At 37.3% G+C, this 26,818-nt stretch overlaps 2 protein-coding genes across 3 annotated transcripts; both read left to right on the top strand.

Annotated features, from left to right (window-relative positions):
* Positions 1-580: 580 nt before the first annotated feature.
* Positions 581-12,862, top strand: LOC113644082 (receptor-interacting serine/threonine-protein kinase 2). Of its 2 annotated transcripts, none has more exons than XM_027148619.2 (11): positions 581-1,177; positions 3,731-3,884; positions 4,356-4,511; positions 4,907-5,064; positions 5,838-5,887; positions 6,479-6,640; positions 7,759-7,844; positions 8,413-8,502; positions 8,731-8,824; positions 9,304-9,510; positions 9,701-12,862. In XM_027148619.2, the coding sequence occupies exons 1-11, from the start codon at positions 987-989 to the stop codon at positions 10,084-10,086; spliced, it is 1,734 nt and encodes a 577-aa protein (XP_027004420.1). In that variant the 5' UTR covers positions 581-986; the 3' UTR covers positions 10,087-12,862. The 2 variants fall into 2 exon arrangements, with proteins under 2 accessions (XP_027004420.1, XP_027004421.1); XM_027148620.2 differs by having other exon boundaries at positions 1,038-1,177; positions 3,676-3,884.
* Positions 12,863-13,688: 826 nt separating this feature from the next.
* Positions 13,689-25,053, top strand: LOC113644022 (Y+L amino acid transporter 2). The gene is made up of 10 exons (XM_027148510.2): positions 13,689-13,895; positions 14,759-15,276; positions 20,296-20,421; positions 20,878-21,022; positions 21,164-21,287; positions 21,621-21,724; positions 21,876-21,972; positions 22,651-22,800; positions 22,901-23,084; positions 23,865-25,053. Exons 2-10 carry the CDS (start codon positions 14,760-14,762, stop codon positions 23,957-23,959), a joined length of 1,542 nt encoding a protein of 513 aa, XP_027004311.1. The 5' UTR covers positions 13,689-13,895; position 14,759; the 3' UTR covers positions 23,960-25,053.
* The last annotated feature ends 1,765 nt before the right edge of the window (positions 25,054-26,818 follow it).

Genomic DNA, 26,818 nt, shown 5'->3' with positions numbered 1-26,818 from the left:
CTGGTTCACTAACATCAACAACAACAACAATAACAACACAACAAAAGTTTTTTCCTTTTCTTCAAATTATATAGTTGTATTCATACATTCTTATATACATTCTTACATCCTTACATATATACATTCTTAAAGATAATATAATTTACACAAATGCGTAAATAGTAAAACTCTTTACTGGTTAATATTGCTTAATAGAAGACCAACGCCAGTAATAACAACAACAGCATCAATGACATCAAAAAATATATATTAAAATGCACTTTATTTTTATTAAATAAATAATAAGAATAAGATTATGCTTTAACTTTAATATGTTTTTATAGGAAATGAAAACATTAATTATTCAATTTAATTCAAACCCGTACTTTGTTCAGTCTATACTATAATACTGACAATACTACTTGCTATTTTACTATATATGTTTATAACATTATTAAAAAAAAAAAAAAACTTAGATACCATTAAAAATAACTACAGTATTTTTTTTTAGAACGATGATGGGGTGGTTTTGGGTATGAACTACTAACCAATCACGTGTCAGTGGGCGTGGTTTACCGGAATATGGGTAGGGGAAGAATAGTAATAACGCAGCTATGCGCTCGGATCTGTGTGATATTTTCCACGCGTAAATGCGCACCTGCGACAAATACGGAAAGATCCAATTTTATCTCATGCAACCCTAGAAGGTCGCATTCACATCAGGGTGTGTGGACAGGAGTGTGATCAGATAGTGTGTGTAGACGAGTTATTTTGTATCTGATTGTGTAAACATAGTGTTTTTATTCGGTGGAACGAAGAGGAGGAGGAAGAGGAGGGTGAGGAGGGTCAGGGTGGGAACAAGAAGAAGAAGTAGAAGAATAGTTACGCAGAATCGCCTGAAATAAAGTGTCGGTGAATTCCTGTCTGTGGATCCGTTGTCGTTCATTTCGGAGTGACTCAGTGTTTCTTTGCTCGCCGGAATGCTGTTATCTCTTTGAGCGTTCAGCATGGATCAGGCTGGCTGCGTGAATCTGTGCAGTCTGACCAGCACGCTCCCGGTGATCCCGTACCGCAAACTCACCGACCTGCACTACATCAGCAAAGGCGGCTTTGGCACCGTGTTCCGGGCGCAGCACAGCGACTGGCGCACCACCGTCGCCATTAAGTGCTTAAAACTGGACTCCCCGGTCGGTGAAAGGTACGAATTTCCACCTGTGTGTGCGACTGAGATGTTTTTTAGTAGTAGGAACTTGTTTTGATCTTTTGGTTAATCTGTACAGCATTACGATTTTAATCTGTAATCTGTACAATGTCACGAATTTAATCTGTAATCTGTACAATGTTACGATTTTAATCAGTAATCTGTACAACATTGCGATTTTAATCTGTAGGCTACAACATTACGATTTTAATCAGTAATCTTTACAACATTATGATCTTTCCGTAATCTGTACAACATTACGATTTTAATCAGTAATCTGTACAACATACGATTTTGATCTGTACAACATTACGATTTTAATCTGTAATCTGTACAACATTACGATTTTAATCTGTACAATATAACGATTTTAATCAGTAATCTGTACGACTTTACGATTTTATTCTGGCCAACATTACGATGTTAATCTGTACAACGTTGCAATTTTAATCTGTAATCTGTACAACATTACGATTTTAATCTGTACAACATTACGATTTTAATCAGTAATCTGTACAACTTTACGATTTTAATCTGCCCAACATTACGATTTTAATCTGTAATCTGTACAACATTATGATTTTAATCTGTAATCTGTACAACATTACGATTTTAATCTGTAATCTGTACAACATTACAATTTTGATCTGTACAACATTACGATTTTAATCTGTAATCTGTACAACATTACGATTTTAATCAGTAATTTGTACAACTTTACGATTTTAATCTGCCCAACATTACGATTTTAATCTGTACAACATTATGATTTTAATCAGTAATCTGTACAACTTTACGATTTTAATCTGCCCAACATTACGATTTTAATCTGTAATCTGTACAACATTATGATTTTAATCTGTAATCTGTACAACATTATGATTTTAATCTGTAATCTGTACATTACAATTTTGATCTGTACAACATTACGATTTTAATCTGTAATCTGTACAACATTACGATTTTAATCAGTAATCTGTACAACTTTACGATTTTAATCTGCCCAACATTACGATTTTAATCTGTAATCTGTACAACATAACGATTTTAATCTGTAATCTGTACAACATTACGATTTTAATCTGTAATCTGTACAACATTACAATTTTAATCTGTACATTAAGATTTTACTCTGTAATCCGTACAGCATTATGATTTTAATCTGTACATTACGATTTTAATCTGTAATCTGTACAACATTACGATTTTAATCTGTAATCTGTACATTATGATTTTAATCTGTACAACATTACGATTTTAATCAGTAATCTGTACAACATTACAATTTTAATCTGTACAACATTACGATTTTAATCTGTAATCTGTACAACATTACGATTTTAATCTGTACAACATTACGATTTTAATCTGTAATCTGTACAACATTGCAATTTTAATCTGTAATCTGTACAACATTACGATTTTAATCTGTACAACATTACGATTTTAATCAGTAATCTGTACAACATTACGATTTTAATCTGTAATCTGTACAACATTACGATTTTAATCTGTACAAAGTTACAATTTTAAGATGCATGACTTTAAAAGGTAGGACTTTCAGATTTAAATCGGTACAACTTTAGGAATTTAATCTGTATGATTATCTGTACGACATCGATATTATTCAGGTTTATTCTGTATTAATTTTATGACTGTAATACTTCAGATTTAATCTGTCTGATTTTAATCAGTTCACTGTAAGATTTCATGATAGAATTTTCAGGACTTTACAGGTTTAAACTGTATGACTGTCAACGAAACTCACTGGAATTTCTAACCCTAACCCTTTAGCTTATAGGTTGATTGATATCTGGTATCTTCAGGTAGAACACCATCTGTAGTCCTCAAATGAATTGTTCAGTAGTAGTACTGTATATAGGAATCTGGGACGTAGCAGTAGCTGAAACTGTATTCACTAAGGAAACCAAGAGATGTTTCCAGACAGTTTAGATGGATAGAAAGTAGATCTTCAGGCCTTTCTGGACTTTCTCCCAAACTACAGGGACTTCATTACACCATTTAAGGAAGTGAGATCATATTTTTTATGAACAGAGTCATAAATCTTTACTGATTGTTGAGCAGGTCGATATATATGGATTTAAGTGAAACCTTTTATCATGGAAAGGCAGGATGATGTACTGTTTGTACAAGTACAACAACGTTTTTAATCCAAGGCATAAAATATTCTTGATCCAGAACACAATTTTTACAAAAAGGTTTTATGTTCTGTGTACAGTATGTGCTAGATATTAAATTCTCAAACCTGATTGGTCAGAAGGTGTTGATTATTTTTGACTGCTTCAGCTACAGTTCAAAACTAAAAAACGGTCCCATAGTTTTGTAGCTCTAATTGTTGTCACAGTGATGTTTTTGTAAGGAGATGTTTATTGAGCAGTTATTGAAGGAGTCTCTGGTGTCAGAAGCTGAGAGAAAGAACCAAATTGAAACTGAAATGCAGATCAGCATCGTCACTATTGTACAATCTGACTCAGTTGGAGGAAGCAGGGGAATCCCACAGTCCTTTCATCATGCTCGACTTCATTGCAGAGAAAGGAATTGCTTACTGAAAGAGGCAGAGGTGCTTCACAAGGCCAGGTTTAACCACATCATCCAGATCTTCGGAGTGTGCAACGAGCCCGAGTTCTTCTGCATCGTCACCGAATTCATGACCAATGGCTCTCTGGACGAGCTTCTGCACGAGGTAATGAGCATCTCTCCATAAGAAGTTCTCAACTCACCTGGTCCAGATCTATATATCATACACATGATGGTATTGAAACTTGTTTGTTAAGTAGAGGACACTTCCTTGAAGAGCCATCTATCTCTTAAAGGTTTCAGGGTCTGGGGTTTTTCTCATTCTTCAGAATACCTCATTCAGGTTGTGAAGGTTTCGATAAAATTCAAACTGGATTACTTCCCTACACAGGAAGGTGGGGGAGGGATGTAATTATGATAGGATTCTAGTCCTTGTCCAAACCTGTTAGTTCTTTACAGACTTTACAGAAGACCATTATCAGCTCTTCCAGTTTACTGCCTCAGCAGAAAGACCTGTTTTCTACTTGGTTGGCCAAAGTTGACCTCTGAGTTGAGAACTTCATGTCCCAAGCTTGTTGTAACATTGTTAATCAGTTTAAGCTCATTTTCTTGCTCTTTCATTCTTTCCGTCTCTCAGAAAACCATGTATCCAGTGGTGGCCTGGCCTCTCAGGCTGCGCATTCTGTATGAAATCGCTCTGGGAGTTAACTTTCTCCATAATATGACTCCACCACTGCTCCATCATGACCTGAAAACCCAGAACATTCTTCTGGACGGCGAGTACCATGTAAAGGTAATTTGAGCATTAGACTTAATAGTTTTTGCCATTTTCATCACAGCTTCCTCAGTTTTGCAATTTGCCAGATCAAGGGAACTGGTTTAACAATCATTGTTTCAGTGGGTCATTACCCTCCTTTTTTATTGACTTGTTCTTACACTACTTAGCTGGAATGTGAACTGATTATCGAAGTACATTCTTGACTCATGAACAATGAATCAGCATTTCCAAAAAAAAAACTTCGTGTTCCCGGACAGGTCTCTGACCGGCCTTGCATATTTTCTAAGCACGAATACTATTTCTGTAATCTCCAAGCCCAAGAAGCCAGAACAGCACCTGTTGTCTCATGTTATCCATAAATGATAATATGACTGCTTCATTTACTTAACTTTCTCATTGTTCATTTCCAGATAGCAGACTTTGGTTTGTCAAAATGGCGCCAGCTCTCAATCAGCAAAGGTTCCGGATCGAAACCAGCCGAGATGGGTGGCACTGTCATCTACATGCCTCCTGAAGAATACGAACCCAACAAGACTCGGAGAGCGGATGTTAAGCAGGACATGTACAGGTGCTGATTTTATGTATGTGGTAGCTCAGTGGTTAAGGTGTTGGGCTACTTATCAGAAGGTCATGGGTTCCACCAAGCTGCCACTGCTGGGCCACTGAGCAAGGCCCTTAATGCTCAGTTGTAAGTCACTCTGGATAAGGGTGTCTACTAAATGCCATAAATGTAAAAATAACACCCATTGAGTTCTCTATTCTGATTGGTTGGAAGATGTTTTGATTGTCTACGTAGCCACGAACGGGCATTTATTTAGTCCCCGGACTCAGTGCTACTTACAGGCAGAAAATATTCGACCCTGGAAAGAGAGGTGGGGTGAAATGGCAAGAGGCTGGTGAGGGAGTGAATGTAAGCAACCTAACCTGTTCCGCAATGTTAAATGTAACTAGAAACGGCTAAAAAGTACAACGTGTCATTTCATGGATAAAACAAATTGCTGTTGTTGGAAGAAGTCAGTGTTAAGTGTCACATCCAGATGTCTGATTTAAAGACTGAACAGGGAACAGTGAACAATATACCACTAACCTTCACACATTTGAGGACTTCCCCTTGTCTGAGGCTGTGTTCTTCCGGGAAGCCATAGTTCTAGTATGAGATATCAGACCAAAAGCAGAACGAGAGTTATGTTTCTCTCTGATTTGTCACAGATTAGACAAAAGGGGCTTGTTGAAATCATCAGACTGAACCCAAAGTAAGAGTTTTGATTCCCTTTAAAGGGGGTTTCCCGGGTGGCAGCTCTTCATTAAATTTACCACATTGTTCTCTGCTTCTTCTTTCAGTTATGCCATCATCATGTGGGAAGTCCTGTCTCGACGGATACCATACGAAGGTAGTGGAAGTGTGTGTGTGTGTGTGTGTGTGTGTGTGTGAGAGAGAGAGAGAGAGAGAGAGAGAACAAACTCATTTTTACTAACAAGCCATTAAAAAAAAGTGTTCATCTTGTTATTTTTAATCGTTAACACTTCACAGCAGCATGAAAATGTTGTTGCGCCGTTCTGAAACTGCTGATTTAAAGACATTTTACGCACTCAACAGTCATGCTTATAAAGCAACTTTAATATGAGGGGAAAAAGAGGAAAGTCATGATGAGGAGAATGTCAACATGAAAAACAGGAAATCTGAAGCTGTAATCAGTCTGGGTTCAGCTGAATTTGGCATTTAAAGAAAAAAAAATTGAACTCTTTTTTCTTAACTGTTCCTAAATGAACAGCGCTACATATATTATATAAAAATATACTAGAGAAAACCTGTGTTTCATTTGAATGAATTCTGTATTAAATGTGAGTTTTGTTGGTCGAATAAAGCAGTGCAGATCTCTGAAGCGTGTGACTGGTTCAAGCTCGACCCAGTAGTTTTACTTCCTTTTACGTATCTCTTTATTGTTTGCTAAGTCTTGATTTTGTCTTTGTCTTCTGGTCAGATGCTACCAACCCCATGCAGATAATGTTCAGCGTCCTGCGCGGCTCTCGCCCGGACACCGGACTGGACAGTGTGCCGGGTGACATTCCTGGGAGAGAGACGCTCATCAACCTCATGTCGTGCGGCTGGACCGCTAATCCCGACGAGCGTCCTTCTTTCCTCAGTGAGTGTCAGAACTTTCACCTTTTAACCTTTGTACCAGTATCTTTCAGTTCTAGTCCACTCACCTGTGCACGAGACCTTTTTTTAGCCACACAACGTTTACTTCAATTTAAATTTGCATTTATTTTGCGGAATGTCTGTGAGAGTAGTTAGTTCCTGTTCTCACTTGCATTATAACAGCTACGTATAAACCTGTTGTTCTCTCTTTATTTTTCCCGCTCTTTCTTTAAGTTATATGTTACCAAGAAACCACAAAAACACAAGCTTTAGCTCTGACGGCTCCAAATGCAAAGCACTAACACTGCAGGCTCCTACCATAAAGTCCATAAATCACTTTATCAACAATTCGGTTCGTTTTGATGAGAAGTTTGTTCTAATTCCAGGACCAAATAAGTCCAGATAAATTGGATTTAAACTACAGCATTTACAGTAAATAAGATGCACGAGTTAAAATATTGGCACCCACTCAGCTCTCTGAATGTATTTTGTCAGTGAGTTTAGAGGTTGTTGTGGACTTGTGTATTGTAACACATCCTAAACTCCAGCGTTATATAACTTACCTGAACCACCTTTGATCCTGAGCCTGATTATTGCAGTGGCTGTTTCTGAGAATTGTAACCTGCACTCTGATTTGTAACGACCACACACACAGTGTCTATTTCTATTGTCATCCTCCTTTTTTATCGACCCTCCTGATCCAACGATCTGATACCATGCATGGGCCTAGTTTGTTGTTCATCTTCCTCGTGGCTTTGTTAGCTAGTTCCTCTTTTTTTTTTCTGCCCTGACTCGGATGCACATTTCGACATGCACTTCCTGTCTGTCCTTATTTAAACAAAACCAGTAGTCATGTTGGTTGTGTTTTTGTGTGCTGCTTGTTCATGTACAGTATAAGACTGGCCAATATAACAAAACTACCATATCGCGATACTCAATGGATCATGGTTTATTGATTTGACAACAAAATGGCAAGACAGAAATAACTTCAGTACAACATTGATCAAGCTTTCTGTCAGAAATGCCTATGCTATCCCAGAGAAGCCTGTTGTGTCCTTATTTATCATGATATTAAGTTGCTTTGGAACAACATACTATGCCATTTTTTTTTCCGTCCGCTAGATTGTCTTATCGATCTTGAGCCACTGCTGCGGAGATTTGATGAAGTCGATGTCATGGAGTCGGTGCTGGAGGTCAAAAGGTCAAAAGTAAGTCTAAACGATGACCCTGCAGTGTTTACATTCGGTTTATTATAATAACATACATTAATAAGAGATTTAATTAATCTTAATTTTAAGTCCTGTGGTTCAAAGTAGGTGCTGTGGCAAAATCTTATAGCTACAGATAAAAATTAAATTAAATAAATTTGAAATTAAAAAAAAAAATTTAAAGAAAAATCTGAAATAACAGAAAATGTGACATTTAAATACACTTTAAAAAATTTTAATACAATTAAAAAAATGAATCCATATCCAATTAAAAAAAGCATTGAAAATTGTTTCAGATATTAAAAAAATTTAAAAAAAGAAAAAGAAATAGAAAGAAAAGAAAAAAATTGTGTGTGTTCTCCTTGCTGTTGTACCTTGTTGTTATACTGATGATACTCTTAGTCTGTGACCTAGTGTACCAGTATCGATGTATTCAATGATAGATTTATTGCAGATTATTTGTTTTAGTATTGTTGATATTTTCTTGATTTCTCAATTGAAACTTTTGAATTGTTTTGAAATTAAATACAAATACATAAATCTCTTCTTTGTTGTTTTCTTGTCTTAGTTTTTGAGACCGGCGAGCAGCGCTTCAACGATGACGACAAATGTGAAAAGAACAGATAAAAGCCTGAAGGAACATAACACTCCTTGGACAGTCAGTTTCTTCTTTCTAATTTATACTCATCATATTGCCTTCTTAGATATTTTCTACAGAGCAGGTTATTTGTTGAAAAGAATTTGACCTTATCATAGGTCATGTTTTGTTTAGCAATAAATTAAATTTATGCCAATTATGCTGCCTTTGGATTAGTGTTCAGATTCCTGCTATAAAAACAGGTTTTATATCAATCTTACAAACGATTTTCTGATGGCTCTCTGACAGGATACCGGCTCTACATCAGGATCAGGTTCTTGCTCCTCCCAGGACACGGACATCTCCCAACCAGGCTACCTTACCATCTCTAATCCCTCTCACGGTAACCCTTAATCTTGAGTTTTATGTTTTAAACTGTTGCAGTAAATGTTGAGAGAAAAACCTGTAGTGATGATCATCATTTGTAACTAATATTGAAGCAATTTGTACCTCATAAATCCCTCGTAAAAAATTCCAAATAACTTGGAATAAGTTATTAGCTAATAATAGCTAATGATGATAGTACTGTTGGTGAGTCATATAGGGAAAAACTATTACAACCCTCCAAACATTCACATTGACCTAGGGACATAAATGGGGAATTACCAAGTTGGAATTTTTGAAGCTTTCTGACTACCATAATTTTTCCAACTGAAGAGAAAGGAAACTGATGGTATTTGCTGCTATTGGGTGGGAATGGCAACAAAATGTCAGTGTGTGAATTCTTTATGAGAAGACCTCATTCATCTGTGTATGAAATACCTTGTCTAAATGTAAAAGACTACCATTTGTACTAAATAAACGCCTTCTTTTCTTGTTTAGCTGGACCGTTGTCATCTGTTGTGTCCATACCACTGGACACCCCAAAACCGTTAATGGACCAGGGCTCCCAGAACAACCTGAATCCTAATTATCCGACGGCCCAGCTCGTCTCGGACTGCAACATCCCCATCAGACCAAACGTGCCTCAAAACGAGAGCAACCTGCCTATAAACATTCACCCGCTCACCCTACAGTCACAACCTCAAGGTATGTCATGTTGCGTTTCATAGCAAAAAAAAACTCCATTTGGTTCATATAATGGTTAACTTCAGAAAAGAAAGAATTACCAGTGACCCAGAACTTCCTTATCAGTTTAGCTCACTCCCTTATTGGCAAATTAAATGAAGAAATTTTGATGTCTATTCATAACCAGTGTATAATCTGTAACATCCTCTAGAATTCCCCATGCTGTTGGACACCCAGGGCCCGGCAGCACGATGGATCAGCCTTCGGAGGGAGGAGGTTGTGCGGCAGATGACTGAGGCATGTCTGAACCAGTGTTTGGATGCACTACTGGCCCGCGACTTGCTCATGAGTGAGGACTATGAGCTGGTGGCCAACCAGCAGACTCGCACCGCCAAAGTTCGCAAGCTTTTGGACATGTGTGAGTGCCACAACGAGGAGTTTTGCCGTGTGGTGGTGCGCAAGCTGCAGGACAACAAACAGATGGGCCTGCACCCATTTCCAGACTTTATTTCCCAGACACCTCCACCACCACCCTACAGTGCTGCCAGCGCTCCACCGCTCTCCACCTCCTGCAATAACATACGCAACATTTTCTGAGCTTTTCAGCTTCCCTCATATCTGGTCACTTTTGGAATAAACAGCTGAGAGATTTTCCTGCTTCGCTGTGTTTGGGGTTTTTTTGGCATTGGGAAAAATGTATTCATCTTGTGCTGGAGCAATTCCACTCTCCGCTTGCTGTGGCTGTAAAACTGGACCACTTGTTGTTTTCATCTCCATTATTCTCAAGGTCTTTCTGTCTTTCATGTTGGAGTAGATGTTGAGAAAGATTGTTATCATTTGATCCAGTCATGAAGTGAGTCATGACGTTGTCCATCGATCCAAATGACAACACCATATCTTCTCATTTTTGGTCATCAACTGGTCATTTGGGTTTATATGAGAATGTTGTGTTTGTAGGAATGATAAAGTGAACAAGGATTTGCAAATGAATTTGACAGCATTGTTTTACCACAGCTTGTTAGAAACTTCTACAATGTCTTCCTTTTAGCTAACGTTTTATTTTTATGATCAGTATGAACTTTCGTAGAGTTTATACACCAGTTTACTTTGTGATAACTATGTCTCACTTTGGTTTACCTTCCTGTGTTCACAAAGCATCAGTAAGAAAATTGGCAGTTTCTTGGAGGAACTTGGTTCTTGGCAGAACAAAGCTTAGCAATTTTTTTTAGCACTTGGTCATACAGTTCTGAACACTGACCTGCACTCTGTTTTGTAACAACCACAATAACTGAAGCACCACCCTACTTTCTTCAATGTCCCATGTCAAATTGTCTTGTATAAAAAATATTTATCATAGTTTATACATATGCGGGTAGTCTTTCTTTCTTAGTTTCAAATAAATCTGTGTTCGAACCCCGCTGAGGTTCTTTAGAGTTCTGTTTAAGGGTTCGGTTTTTCCTAATGTGCATTATTTTTGGATCCACCAGTACAGTTATAACATGTAGTATTATAACAGGGTATTGTACCATACTTTAGCTGAAATAGTGAACTGCTAGAGGAAAGGAATGCTAAACTTGGTTAGCATAAGTCATGGTTATGCTAAGCCACGGGTGGACAAATCGTAATTTAGTCACTAGCCAACCAGGAAGTTAGTGCTCCAATGTGCTAAAATAGACCTTGCTGCAGAACCAGAAGTCCTGGGGGTAGACTGGACTTGATACACTTGATACCTTTGTGGAGATAATCAGATGTGTGAGGATGAGTGTTTCAGGCTAGATGAGTGTTTGTTCCGTGCTATATAGCATTAAGGTCAGGCTTAGGTCTATAGGAAGACCTAATATATCAGGCCTGCTGCTACCCCTGGAAGCTAGTTCTGGAGTCAGCAGCAACTAATTTACGATAACAATTTGGCAAGCTAGCCATGCACATAGGCTATAGGCATTAAGCGGCTAAGAATCAATCCTTGCGAAAAAAATACTTCTATGTTGTCCAGACTTGTAAAGAGTGCAGCATTTGAAAGGTTTTGAAAAAAGACTAGCTACAATATATAAAAATTTATATATTAGGTGTGCTATGTTTAAACAAACATGTCTATTATGAAGTACAAAGCACGTTTCCAAGCCAAAATCACAACAGCGAATCAGACAAAACGTCATCGTTGACACAAAATAGTTATAATAACTATTGTTTTATCGTTATAATAACATTATTGTTATAATAACATAACAGAATTCCACTTATTCACTGTTTTCCTCAACAAGCCATCTCACCAACACGCGTGTAATGTTCAGTAAGACCAGTCCCTTTTCGCTGTGAGATAATGTCAATGCCTTTGCTGTTTTTTATTCTGTTTTTGCAGTTTTTAAAGAAACATTTGAATAATAATTGTAATTATTTGTTGTATATTTAATGTTCCTTTCCTGGGCCTGTGATTTGTCCACCCTGTAAGTCAACAGCTACTGTACCTGCCCGAATCATTCTCATAACACTGAACCCCTGCTACAGGGAATGTTTATACTACTGCATCTGGAGCATTTATTTTCAGGTACCCATGGTGTCCGTTTGTTACGAAACTGTAGAATGTGTTTGCGTTTACATCAGTGTTTTTGCCCCATGAACTCTCTCGACCATGAACTCCCAGGATTTTTACCCCGCTCAACCGGTTTTGACGTTTATAGAAGCTACTTTATTTTAGCTGTGGGATGCTTTCATATTGTAATTAACAACATTTTGCACTGCAGATGATGAGGTCGCTAATGCGCTTAGCTTTTTGTGTGTCGGTTAGGTTACACTTTTAAAAAAGGAACAACAGGTTTTGAAATCCACCGGTTTTGAGTTGCCTTTAGGCAATGGTTTCATTTAGCATTAAAAAAATATGTATTTAATTATTTGCATGTTATTAAGCAGTGCAGTTGACAGTATCATGAGTGTATTTGTGTATTACATTCGCATTAAAATTTGCAGAGTATTGTGCCCATTTGTAGGCGCTGATCATGAATGTAGATCAAGGCATCAGAATGTCGCGTTGCAATATCGTATCTTGTCCGTAGAGTGTATATTAAAAAAAAATAATTCTGTGCCAAACTCAACATTGCCTTAATAATTTTAGATGCTAGGCCTAAATAAAGAGAATTATTTTTGTCATAACAGCATTACTCCTCTATTTTATTGTATCTCTAAAAGTGCTATCTTTTGCCTTCTTTCTGTGAAACTAGTTGCTGTCATGAGAAACCTTGTGCACATTACAACCAATGCATATCCAATGTAGCAATGTACAGGTGTCAGGAATGCGATCGATGTACCTGCTCTAGTATGAACGTCCTGAAAAATCTTCCAGAGAAGTGCTGTGTTATTAAAGTGTGTAGCTCTCCAATAGCGTTCCGTCTGCTTTCTTCTTGTTGTTCAACCAGAAATACCAGAAATTTTTGCTGCTTGTCTAAGTTTTTAGACTTTCCCAGGACTACGAGTTTAAGGCACGAGCATACAGTGTAGAAGCATATCTGCAGAGTGATTAAAGGAGACAAATATATATAAACAATAATATAAAATTCCAAAATTTTGATTTTGATTTCATTGTAAGGTATTGGTTAAACAATTGCTATTTTTATGTTGTTGGATTTTTGTTTTGTTTTGTTTTGTTTCCCAAAGCAGTGATTCTGGAGACTTCTCAAAATTCAGAAGTTTACAAACAAGTTTTTTTACAAGCTGTTGCCATAGAAACAAGAACGTATTTGCTTCGTAACCTAACCCGTGAAACAATTCTAAATCTTTCCCTGACTATTCGACTAACAATTTAGTCTTTAAAATCAAGAAGTTGCCAACATTTAGTACCTGATCTTTTCCCCATCCCATTAATAGCGTTTAGTTGGTATTTCATATGTTACATTAGAATTAGAATTACAAGCTTTTTTCCATCTTAAAATTGAAACCATTTTGTGATTATATGAAGTGATTGAAGTTCCAAAATCTTCCTATGAGGAGTGTGAAATGGTTATTTATAAGTAAATGTGAATCCCAACATGATTACTAGAAGAGGGTCTCTCTCTCTCTCTCTCTCTCTCTCTCTCTCTCTCTCTCTCTCTCTCTCTCTCTCTCTCTCTCTCTCTCTCTCTCTCTCTCTCACACACACACACACACACACACACACACTCTCTCTCTCTCTCTCTCTCTCTCTCTCTCTCTCTCTCTCTGCCTCTCTCTCTCAGACATCCAAAAATAAACAGGGGAACTAGAGGAACTGCATGTCCTCTGTGTATAAAAACACTCTGTCTGTGATTGCAACACCACACCTTCTCTGGTGCCTCTGGATCTCTAAAGATAAAAATCTGTTATTCATCTGCACCCGTTCTACTCATCAAACAGTTCATTCTTTCTTTCAACTGTCATTCAACATCGGTACATTAGAGGTATGAAAGACATTCTTTGGCATGTTTTAGCACAATAGCCCAAACTGATAGACTACTACATGCTGGCTCACTTCATGGTTGCTTTCTATTAAAAGCTAAGTCTAACTGCTTTTGTGTGTTTGCATCAAAATAATAAGAGAAGCAACTGTTCTATGAATTTTGAGTCTAAAACATAAGGGATGAACTGAATTTACTTTACACATTTGCTCTTTATTTTATGTAAAAGCATTGCAGAGTGAACCAGTTTTAATTTGTGTTTTAAATAAACTGACAATAGTTCTATCGACCAAAAACGTTTTCAATTTTTAATAGTAGTAATTAAATAAAGAATTTCAATTAGTTTGTTACTTAAAGCTCCACAACAAACAATTGTTTTTCTGTTTATATCCCGGACCATCTTTGTCCTCTATGTAGAAATCTACACCAAAAACTGACTTAAATGCATTTTTGTTCAACAAATGGGCAAACATTTTAATCTAGAACACTAAAGGGAAAAATATGTGCTTCTGACAGAATCTATAAAGCTTGTCTAGAACCTTACAGTAAAGGAAATCTTCAGCTTGTGACTTTGTAGAAAACCCTTACAGGTTAAATGGAGAACTCTACCATTTACTATAAAGAACCGAAGTTTATAACTTTCCCTTTTATGTGGAAACTTCTGCAACATGAGGTTTCCTTTTTGCTAGAGGCTCCAAGTAGAACTGCATTGGTAGGCTAAGGGCTAATTTTTAAATAAAATTAACCATTTTTGCTCACGGGTTCCCAGATTCCTTTATAGAAAGTTATTTACCCTTTTTCTCTGTGTAGATTTTGTGATAAACAAATGTACAAATATTTATTTCATGTCATATCTTGTTGTTTAGCATGAAACAGAAACTCTTGGACATGCGCAGAGATTTTTGCCCCTCGTTTAGGGCAGACTCTGACCCAGACCTGAAAGCACCAGCAGGTCCTGATGGCCAGGCAGAGAGGATGGTGATGAAGAGGGAGATCTCTCTGGCCAATGGAGTGTGTCTCATTGTGGGAAACATGATTGGTTCAGGGATATTTGTGTCACCCAAAGGCGTTCTCCTGCACAGCATGTCTTACGGCCTGTCGCTGCTTATCTGGGCTCTCGGGGGCTTGTTCTCTGTCTTCGGTGCTCTCTGCTATGCTGAGCTTGGCACCACCATTTGCAAGTCAGGTGCCAGTTATGCCTATATCCTAGAGTCCTTTGGTGGATTCCTGGCCTTCATCCGTCTCTGGTCATCAATCTTGCTGGTGGAACCAGCGAGCCAGGCTGTCATCTCTCTGACGTTTGCTAACTACTTGGTGGAGGCTCTGTACCCAACATGCCAACCTCCATATGATGCTGTGAGAGTCATCGCCGCTGCCTGCATCTGTGAGTTCATGTTGTTCACCATTTTGGTAAATGCTCCTGTACACCAAATAATGAATAGAAACCTGTTGTTTGAGCTATTTTATATAATTGAATAAAACTTGAAAAAGACAAGCTTCAAGTAAGGTGCATGTGTCATTGAGTCTATATATGGAAATAAAAGCAGGTCTGTGTTTTCTTTTTATAATATGTACAGAAATATATGTCTTTAAGTACCATTTATGTGTACTTGTGTATTTTCTTGACCTAAACTAAAATAAGCTAACCTTACAAAATTTCTGACCGAATTTGTAGCCATTATTATTTACATAAGTTAACTGACAGACGTAAACAGCCATATAGCATGAGCTAATCTGACAGTATTTCTGACAGGATTTCCTAGAGTTCTATTTATAGATTGCAAGGATCTTAGTTAATTTTAGCATGTTAGCTAGCTAGCAAGTCAAGTCAAGTCAGGAATCCTTTATTGTCATTTCAACCATATATAGCCGACGCAGTACATACTGAGATTAGACAACGTTTCTCCAGGACCATGCCACTACATAGAACAAAAATAGAGCGACATGGAACAACACAGAGCTAAGGACTGTAAAGATATTACACAAAATGTAATACACAAAAGAAATATCAAAACTAACTGGATTTACTTCTAACAAAGTGAACTTGCTAACACAAGCTAACCTGACAGGATTTTAAAAGGATTCTATGTAATATTAATCAACACTAATCCACTAATTCGACAAATCAACACTAATAATAAACATGAGCTAATCTGAGAGGATTTCTGACGGTATTTGTTTATAATAATAATTGTTAGCCATCTAGATATTCACCAGCTAACATAAGCATTAGTCTGCTGTCTAATATGAGGTAACTTGTGGATTTATGAAAGAAATATTTATTCCTAGTCATGGATTGCACTAATCTTAATGGTTAACCTGAGCCAAACAGCTAGCAAGAGATAAAGTGACAAGATATTTGCAAGGATTATGTCATAAATAATAATAGTCCATTCCATTATGCTAGCATAAATATTCTGACTAGCATGAGTGCACTCTCACAGAAATTCTGGAATTGTTAACATTATCCAGCTAGGTACAGTTAGCTAACCTGGTAGAATTTACTCCTAGCATGAGTAAACTACATAACATGATATTAAGTTACCTCAGAGTATTAGCAAACTACCTAACAGGATAGGAATTTTTTTAACAGGTTGTATTCATAATATTAAACAGGATATTTCAGAAAATTAATCCCAAAACCTGGTTAAGCTACATTGCACTTGTGAAACTATTTTGACTAAATTATTTAGCACATAATTTAGCTATGCTAGCATGGGCCCCATTTAAGTATCTATATCTAAAATCTCTTTTTTATTCAGAAGTTTCAAATGAAAGCACGTTTTAGGTATGTTGTTATTCTGATTACCACCCAGTCAGCAAATTTCCTTTGGCCCAGATTTGGGCCAGATAAACAGCTGAGCTGTGGTCCAGATTAGTTTGTGTTTGTCGGCCCAGATATGGCCCACATCTCCTTTGCCAAAACTGAACCAAAGCAGAGCCATAAGTTTACCAAGCATGAGCCAAATATAATTTATGTGGCCCAAATATGGCACACCTCTTCTTTGCCAAAACTGAACCAAAGCAGTGCCACAAGTCCACCAAACATGAGCCAAATGTACTTTTATGTGGCCCAAATATGGCACACCTCTTCTTTGAAAGAACTGAACCAAAGGAGTGCCGTAACTCCACCAAACATGAGACAAATAATACAATTTAATGTGGCCCAAATATGAGCCTTATATGCAATTTTATATGGTTGAGTTCTGTTAAAATCTATTGGCCCATATGTGACACACATGCAGCTAACAGTATGTAAAAGTCTTATTAACTTAAAAGTAAATGAAACACTCAACAACAAATGTACTCAAAACAATTTACTTCAAAACAAGTGTTTAAATAATTACAGCTTTAAGAGTAAATATAAGAATACATTTAAGAATGTATTCAACTCAGAGTAATAAAAATCACAGAAAAAAAACAGATTAACTTTTACAGAGAACTTAAATTGAGAAATTGAGTTTTGATGTGCCTAATGAGGGTCGGCAGTGTTTTGTTGGGCCTCGTGTTTCTTCATTCGCTCCCTCCTACCCCGTCTCGGTCTCTGCAATAAAGATGAATTTAAATAATGCTAGCAGCAATACAATATGGAAGTTAGAGCTGGAGGATAATGGGGGAAAAAATCTTTTAAAATAAATTTCCTCCTTTAATATTTTAATTGCAATAATTAACCACCTCTGATTGACCAAAAAAAATTTTTCCAGTATATCTTCGAAAGGAATTGCAAATTTTATTTTTCAATATGTTGGCCATAATAATACCATAATTTCTTATGACAAATTATTTAGATTTTGTTTTTAGAATATATTTTTAGAATACTTTTTCACCAACTGGTTAAAATTTACACTGGATGTATTCTGCTTTAAAAAAGACATGCATGACTTTCAGTGCATAAGAGAGATTCCAAGGGACCGTCTGCAAAATGCAAATCCCGAAAAGAGAATACTGTACTGTCACCAAATTCAGCTCACACATCACTGATGTCCTGATAGTTATACTACAACACTTACTTGGGGGAAATATTTTCATATAAAAAAACATAAAAATGTACAAAAAGACATTCCTCCCAAGTTGACTGTTTTTAGTATTCGCTTTTCGGGTTTTGCACTTTGCAGACGGTTCCTTGGTTCGCACATAGAGACATATATTTTGTCCACAGCGGAGGAAAGCTGATTTTTAGGAAAATTGGGTTGTAGCTGCCTCTCTACATTACTATGATAGAAAAGAGGTGTTATTTGTGTAGTAACAGCTTTTAGCTCAGGAGTTATTGACTTGGGAAACTCCAATCTGTGAATATGCGGCCAACTTTACTTAAGTACTGTTGATTTATAGCCAAAAACATCGGAATTTAAAACGGCAAACCAGCGGAGCCCTAGCGTACATTAAACTTTATTGTTAAACTGAGGAAAATATTAGCTAATTAGCTAGTTTAATTCCTCAATTAAACTAATAACTAAACGCTTAATAACAAGCAATATTGACACATAATGCTGCATATTTCAATTATATGACAGTAAAGTGCTAATCACTTACCTGAACGTAGCTTACACAGTCATGAGGAAAGCAGAAATGCCGCCCACTGCCCGAGTCTCATTCACATTCCCACCATAGTCTCACTCCACCAATAGGAGGGAAGATGCTTAGCAACCTGAGGTGTGGGACGGAGGATGTCTGCCGCTCTTGATTTCAGGATTCCTGTGTTTTTCCACGTATAAGCCAAAGGTTTACCACAAGTCTGTGTTTCTCACTGTGTGCCATAGCTCAACCACATATGGTTCTCATTTGTTCATTGTTATCTGGGCCATATACCTCAAAATGAGTTGTGAACCAAGAGAGCATTTCCCGCCTATTTTAAAGTTATGGCAAAACAAATATGGCCACAATTTGGCCCATATCTGTATAGCCAAGCCACATCTAGGCCATGTGCCAGATTATACCCACATGTGGCTCAAACGTAATTGCTATCTGGGTCAGCCTTAGAGAATTTTCAAAGCGGAAATGGGATTTTTTCTACAGTTTGGATGCAGTTCTGCTCTTCAGCAATTTATTTTTAAATAGAAAAGTACTGTAGGTCCTGTAAGTTCATCATGAATCTGATGTACTATTGTTTATAAGCATTAGCATACAGAGTTAGCATACATCTTTGCGGCTAATGGCAAAAAGTTTGCTGAATCACTGTTAGGCGCAGTCGAATGCGTGCGGTTAAGCTTGTGCTAGAGGCTTGCACGCTTTTGGAGATCCCCTTCTTATCCCCATGCCACTTCCTAACACTGACCATTATTGTGTACATCGCTAAAGAGGAACAAATAGGTTTTTTACACTGAAAATAATTCTTTTTAAAAATTATATCTCAGTACTGGTAATTCGGCACAAGTTGTTTTGTTGTGCCTGTAGAAACCAGGTCAAATGTTTACAGTTTTTTTTTTGGACCTCATCGCCTCCTATTTGAGTGCCCTTGACACACTAGGTTTGGAATTTAGGTGAAAGATCAACATGTGAGCCATCCGTTCAAGGTTTAAACATGCTTTCCTGGATTGCTAAACACGATGTGTGAATGTGTCAGCCCCACTGGTCTTAGCTGTAATGTCTGAGTTTTCCTTTCAGATGTGTAACCACTGAGGTGAATGTTCATATGCATCCAAAGCCATGACGTATGTCACAAATGTCAGCCAGAATCTGTTTTTCTTTCTCTTTTCTTTTAGAGAAGCAATTGCTAAACCTAGTAGTGGGAGGGAGGGAGGGAGGGAGGAAGAGAGAGACAAACAGAAAAGCGAAGAAGAAGCTGCCAGTATGCCTGCATTTCTGAACAATCCCTCTGAGCAGAAATAGACCAGCCCTAAACATTATAACTGCAGAGTAGTGGTGCTTAATACAGAATAAATATTAAAACTTTTGTGGTGTTTTTTTTTTTTTTTACATCTCATTCATGAAAAAGAAATTGTCACAGTAGCCAGAGCAACCTGAGTTTCTTTTATTTATTGGAGCCAATAATCACCATCATTTACATTATTATTTCCAGATCTTGTGAGTCTGGTTTCTAGTTTATCGAGTAAATAGAAACCTGCTGGCAAAGATGGCTGCCAAGTGGGTGTAAAGGATGTTAAGATGTTTTAATCATCAGGAGGATGACTGAAAAATAATTAGAGATTGGTTAGAGTGCTTGTTTGTAAATTTTGTTAAATATGTTCTCATTAATGGCACAAAGCTACGGTACAGTTAGACTAACATCCTGGTATGAATTTGAAAAAAAAAAAATTAATAATATGAATACTTGAGAGAAAATCGTAGAACTTCATCATGATTTATTCCCACTTGTTCCTCTAGTTTCTTGCTATGCCTCATTGTCCTCATCAGTTCTCTAACTCTAGCCTCAGTCTTAAAAGACTCTTCCTTTCTGTCTCAGGTGTGCTGATCTTCATAAACTGTGCCTATGTTAAGTGGGGAACTCTGGTCCAGGATATCTTTACCTACACCAAGATTTTGTCCCTCATCCTCATCATTACAATCGGCGTTCTAAAAATAATTAAAGGTATATAATTTGTGGTGAAATGTCTCAATCCAAAATTTAGATTTGGGATCCAGCCAGAAAAAAAATAATATTTCCACTTACTCCAAGTGTAGACAATTAGCCAAGTAAAATTTTGTATCTAATATTCACATCATTAGGTCTATCTCACCCAATCTTGAGCCTGATATTTATGAAAAATTAAGCTAGATTTGCTGTCTGTTTTCAGCTCCAGCTACCTTCCATTATTATCAAAGACTATACCTTTAATATTAATATTGTTTTTTTGAGATCTTGAAAAATACTTTACCTTATGTTTTAAATTGTCTTGTTTCAGGACACACCCACAAATTTATGTTCAGTTTTATTCACCTGAATTTTAGTATAAATTGTTTCTCATATTTATTGGGTCAAACCTGTTCAAAAATCTTGTTGATAAAAATTTCATGGTCATTAAATTAATTTCGTTTCCTTTGACAGGAGAGACTCAGAACTTTGAGAACTCATTTGAAGGTTCCTCCGTGGAGGCTGGGAGCATTGCACTCGCGCTTTACTCGGCTCTTTTCTCCTACTCCGGCTGGGATACACTCAACTTTGTCACAGAGGAGATTGTGAATCCAGAAAGGTCTTAATTTGTTTCCAACGATGCATTATCAATTATTTATTAACCACAACATCCATCATAGAACTGGTTATGCGTAGAAGACTCCAGCATTCATGATCTTTGATTAACATTTGACATCAGAATTTCATTTTTCTTATGCAGGAATTTACCCCTAGCCATTGCCATCTCCATGCCGATTGTAACCATCATCTACCTTCTTACAAATGTGGCATACTACTTGGTACTGGACATACCTTCCTTTATGGCCAGTGATGCAGTTGCAGTGGTATGTGTTTTGGGTACAGAATCTTTTAACACATCTCAATTTCAACTTTTTATAATCATTTAGTATCTTTTATCTTTTAGTAGATAAATTGCAATAGAGGTAAACGTTCTCACTTTTCCAGAAACCACAGGGGGTGTAAACATTTGCACTCTGGCCAGATATACAGTCTATATATAGCATCCTTAATGATGTGTTCATGAATTCTTGTATAAAGTTAGACACACACCAAAATGTACTGAATAGATACTGAATACATGGTTCAAATTTAGGAGTTTGAGGTCTAAATGGAGATCGCCAGATAAACATTTTTATTTCTGTTTTCTTCTTCTATAGACCTTTGGGAATCAGGTTCTGGGACCCTTCTGTTGGGTCATTCCCTTTGCTGTGGCTATGTCCTGTTACGGAGGACTCAATGCCTCCATTATTGCTTCCTCCAGGTAATAATAATTGCAGCTACTGTACATTCAGAAGGATCTGTTAGCCTTAATCAAAAAACTTTGATCGAGATATTCATGCTGGTGAAGTTAGGTCCAGTGAAATGCTCTGTGTATTCCAGAAATTACTTTCTAGTTGTTCTTCTTGTGCCAGGTTGTTCTTTGTCGGGGCCAGAGAGGGTCACCTACCAGACAGCCTGGCTCTGATCCATACTGACCGCTACACTCCTGTCCCAGCACTCATCTTCAATGTAAGTCTCACACCATACTGATCTCTGGTTCTAGACTGTGCAAGTCATAAATGTGTTACAGCATCAAGAGTATTTGTGTCCTGCACTACTGTACTCCAGAATGAAAAAAAGAATTCTTTGAAGTTCAGAAGGAATAAGATGGAGCTTGATTATGCCATTTTTGTTTTTCATTTGCTCATCAAACATATCAACCCTCAACTCTGTAAACTGAGGTCTTTTGTGAACCTTAAGGAAAGGCATTTTACATAAAATATCCATTTTGTTGGATTCCCAGTTTAACTAATATAAAATGGCTTAGTGGTTAGCATGTTTGCCTCACACCTCCAGGGTTGGGGTTCGATTCCCACCTCCGCCTTGTGTGTGTGGAGTTTGCATGTTCTCCCCGTGCCTCGGGGGTTTCCTCAGGGTACTCCGGTTTCCTCTCCCGGTCTAAAGACATGCATGGTAAGTTGATTGGCATCTCTGGAAAATTGTCCGGAGTGTGTAAGTGAATGAGAGTGTGTGTGCCCTGCAATGGGTTGGCACTCCGTCCAGGGTGTATCCTCACTTGATGCCTGATGACGCCTGAGATAGGCACAGGCTCCCCGTGACCCGAGGTAGTTCGGATAAAAGCGGTAGAAAATGAATGAATGAATGAAGTTCGAACTGATGGGTTGTTGTTGTTTTCTTTGCTTACAGGGTGTAATGGGACTAATATTTTTGTGTGTGGAAGATGTATTCCTGCTAATCAATTACTTCAGCTTTAGCTACTGGCTGTATGTGGGATTATCTGTGGTGGGACTCATTTACCTTCGCTTCACACAGCCAGACAGACACAGACCTGTGAAGGTAACTAATCGATTGTCTGACTAATGTGATGGATTTGTCATTACGCTTAATTTCATTAAAATTATTCTGTCTTCTGTCGTTTCTGTCTTCTGTTTTCCAGCTGACACTGCTCATTCCCTTCATCTATTGCTTGTGCAGTCTTTTCTTGGTCCTTGTGCCCCTCTATAGTGACACAGTCAATTCCCTCATAGGAGTCGCTATTGCACTGTCTGGTGTACCAGTGTACTACTTCTGCATCTACCTGCCTGTGGAGAAGAGGCCGAAATGGTTGAGTCAGCTCAATGGTAAGAATCCTGATTCTTTTTACTGTAGATTTACAAGATTAGTCTGAGGAAAGCATTTGTTTTTTGTATATGAAGTAACAGTTAGCATTGTAATATGTAAGTCAGTGTCTCCACTAACAACAGTGTTTAAACATTTCTGCTTATGTTTATTCTTTAACTACTCTTCATACTGTTAAACCCAAGCCCAGAGTGCTGTATAATTAAGACAGAGAGTATCTGTGATTATTAGTGAGAGAGGACGAGTGTTTAAGTAATTCATTCATTCACTCAATCATTCATTCATTTTCTGCCACTTATCTGAACTACTCGGGTCACGGGGAGCCTGTGCCTATCTCAGGCGTCATCTTGCATCAAGGCAGGATACACCTGGACGGAGTGCCAACCCATCACAGGGCACACACACTCTCATTCACTCACACACTCACACACTCACACACTACGGACAATTTTCCAGAGATGGCAATCAACCTACCAAGTACATATACTGACTTATGGATAAACCATAGCATTGCCACCTTGTTCTCAATCAACAATTCCTCCTTATAATTGAGGCTAGGTAAAGGTTAATGCTTCTCACACTTCATTCAGCAAAGACTTCTTGTACCATCTTCATGGAATACTGAATACTGGCAATAGGCTTGAGCTTAAAAACATAACGCATCTTGTAGTTCTCAGTAGTCACAGTTCTGAGTACTCCAGCAGCTGTCTATGGGCTCCTGATACTTTGTTGACCCTGTCTCATCTTTCTTACCTCTCTCATGTCGTCATCTTCCGTGCCAGACTCCATCACCAAATACACCCAGATCATATGCTGCTGCTGTCTAACTGATCTCGACATGGAGCCCGAGATGTTGAATGAAAACAAGACTCAGTGATTTACACAGGAATGAGTTCTCTACTCATAAACGGCATCGATTTTCAAACGACTGAAGCAGACGCGAACGTTGGCACCATGGTTAACTTACAAGGACAATGGAGTCCGGTGAGAAGGCATTTCTTTTATGAACACACCATGTCTTCTTTCAATTTGTACTGTATGTTTGAAGTATTATCATGAAAACGACAAGAAGAGAAAATGCAGTATAATTTCTCTTTATTTTTTTTATAAAATTGTGTTGAGGGTACGGTGTACAGTACTTTTGACAAATGTCTAAAATATGCTTAGTGTCTCTCATTACTCACTCATCATTCAATAGAATTTTATGTTTTATTCAAATCCTGAATTGTTTTGATGTGAACTATGTACAGTGTTGTCTGGATTAACCCTGATGTTTTACTTATGACTAAACTCTAATTCATCTGGGAAGTGCGTAAACCAGTGTTCGGTCAGCAGTTTTGAGAGGAAGCAAGCCAGCTTGGACTGCTCCACATAAAGGAGGAACTTCAAACCTTCAAGCAGCAGTCAGAGAATTCAATGAGCCACTCAGTGATTCGGTCCTCTGACCTTGTGTTAAGGCAAAAAAAAATGCATTGTAAGAATACTCCCCAATGTGGATTATGAAAATGCTGACTCATAAGCTTTTATGCTTGTTAAGAAATATCTATATCTATCTATCTATCTATCTATCTATCTATCTATCTATCTATCTATCTATCTATCTATCTATCTATATATCTATCTATATATCTATCTATCTATCTATATATTATTATTATTATTATTATTATTATTATTATTATTATTATTATTATTATTATTATTATTATTATTATTATTATACATTATAATAATTTCTAGTGGTTAAACAGGGAAACTGCAACAATTGTTGATGGAATAAAACTGGAGTAGGCTGGATCCTGGCTTCCCCAAACTCACTCTATGAGGGAGGGGGAAGCGAACTGGACTGTTAATCCTTCTTTGGTGATAGGAAAACTCTGCTGTAATGAAGCGAAGAAAATGAACATGAGCGCATTAACATAAACCTGTGATTTGAAGCGACCATCATAAAAATGAATTTTAAAGACTCTATTAATATGCCTCAAGTCATTCATTCTATTCAGGGTTTATTCCTTCCTCATGTTCCTGGAACAGGCTTAAGATCTGCCACAACACTGATCGGTAGAAAAAGCCGTCTATCCATCCAAACTTCCATCCGTGAAGGATAATAGTGTACCACCCCCTGTTGGAAGAGTGAAAGAGAAAGCACACACACCCAAAAGGAACAGACAATGTAAATGAAACTGGCTCATCTTTTCTTTTAACACAGTATCTTTGTTCCTTGACATCTGACCTTGTCTTCCATTACATTCTCTGAACCTCAACCAATTGCGAGGAGGTTCATTCCATCTTTAAAGACTTCACGGAGTGCTCTAGTCACGGATGAAACGATACAATACTCAATATAAGTACAATTATTAGCAATTATCTAAGGATATTATAGACTTAGAGAGGCACCAACGACCTCTGGTAGTGACATGGATGAACAACAGCCTTGGTGCTTGACTTTAATTTATATTAATATAAATTATAAGGCATATAGGCACTAATTAGTGTAGTGATTTGCATGTTCCTTTCAAGGTTTCTTCCTCATGCTAGCTTCAGGCCTATATACTAATGACCACACCTTCTGGGCCTCTTGTTTCCTCTCTACTCTATTAGTCTTAATACTTCTCATTTAACCTTTCTTTTACTTCTTTAATTCTCAACCAGGATTTTTTCATGTGTGTAAACAGCATACCAAAAAAAACAATTTGTTTGTGCAAAACAGTGACACACACCTACAATAAATTCTGTGTAAACCAATGACCGGTCAGCAGTTTTGAGAGGAAGCAAGCCAGCTTGGACTGCTTTACATAAAGGAGGAACTTCAAACCTTCAAGCAGTAGCCTTTAGACATCTTTAGACATCGTGGGCTACTCTTTAGGGGTAGGTGTGGTCTAGCCTAATAATATATACCAGATCTAAAAAGTCCTCGTTTATAACTCCATACAGGTTAAATTCCATTATAATGCTAATTAATAAGCCCTTTTGAGTCATCAGTTAATGATTTTTAATGTATTTTTTATTTTATTTTATTTTTATTTATTTATTTTTGCCCCATAGCATTATAATAATTTCTAGTGGTTAAACAGGGAAACTGCAACAATTGTTGATGGAATAAAACTGGGGTAGGAATCCTGGCTTCCCCAAACTCACTCTATGAGGGAGGGGGAAGCGAACTGGTCTCCCCTGTTAATCCTTCTATGGTGATACTAAAACTCTGCTGTAATGAAGTGAACAAAATAAACATGAGCGCATTAACATAAACCTGTGATTTGAAGCGACCATCATAAATCTATAATTACAATATAATTTAAAATATATAGAGAGAGAGAAAGCAAGAGAGAGAGAGAGAGAGACAGAGAGAGAGAGAGAGAGAGAGAGAGAGAGAGAGAGATGGAATTAACTTCAGAAGTAAGCGTTTAGGAAATCTATCTTAGTAAATGATGTTAACGTTCCATCTCCATTATTCTCCGGTTAAGTTTTTAAGTAAACTTTTCTACCGCGGTTCCAATATTTTATTAAATCTAGAGATCTAGTATCAAATGTACAGAATAATCTATCATTCAGGAGCTGAAATGATTCAGATGGACGTGTTTTCAATATCGTTATAATCTTAAAGTGTGTGAACCCTGACAGCTTTCTTTTCATATAATTTCATACTTCATTAACAGAGCGAAATGATACTTTTTTTGCCAAAAATATCACGAAGACCAAGGATCAGGAATTGTAAGGATAGCTAATCGTTAACCAT

Source organism: Tachysurus fulvidraco, chromosome 1 (genome assembly GCF_022655615.1).
Source record: "Tachysurus fulvidraco isolate hzauxx_2018 chromosome 1, HZAU_PFXX_2.0, whole genome shotgun sequence".
Classification (NCBI taxonomy): Eukaryota; Metazoa; Chordata; class Actinopteri; order Siluriformes; family Bagridae; genus Tachysurus; species Tachysurus fulvidraco.
Note: the sequence above shows the minus strand (reverse complement) of the source record. Positions and strands in the feature narration are given on the sequence as shown.

Coding starts and splice junctions, on each gene's coding strand:
- LOC113644082 (XM_027148619.2), top strand. CDS start 987: ATGGATCAGGCTGGCTGCGTGAATCTGTGCAGTCTGACCAGCACGCTC. Junction 7,845..8,412: donor TGGAGGTCAAAAGGTCAAAA/GTAAGTCTAAAC, acceptor TTCTTGTCTTAG/TTTTTGAGACCGGCGAGCAG. Junction 9,511..9,700: donor CCTACAGTCACAACCTCAAG/GTATGTCATGTT, acceptor AACATCCTCTAG/AATTCCCCATGCTGTTGGAC.
- LOC113644022 (XM_027148510.2), top strand. CDS start 14,760: ATGAAACAGAAACTCTTGGACATGCGCAGAGATTTTTGCCCCTCGTTT. Junction 15,277..20,295: donor CATCGCCGCTGCCTGCATCT/GTGAGTTCATGT, acceptor TTTCTGTCTCAG/GTGTGCTGATCTTCATAAAC. Junction 21,725..21,875: donor TCCATTATTGCTTCCTCCAG/GTAATAATAATT, acceptor TTCTTGTGCCAG/GTTGTTCTTTGTCGGGGCCA.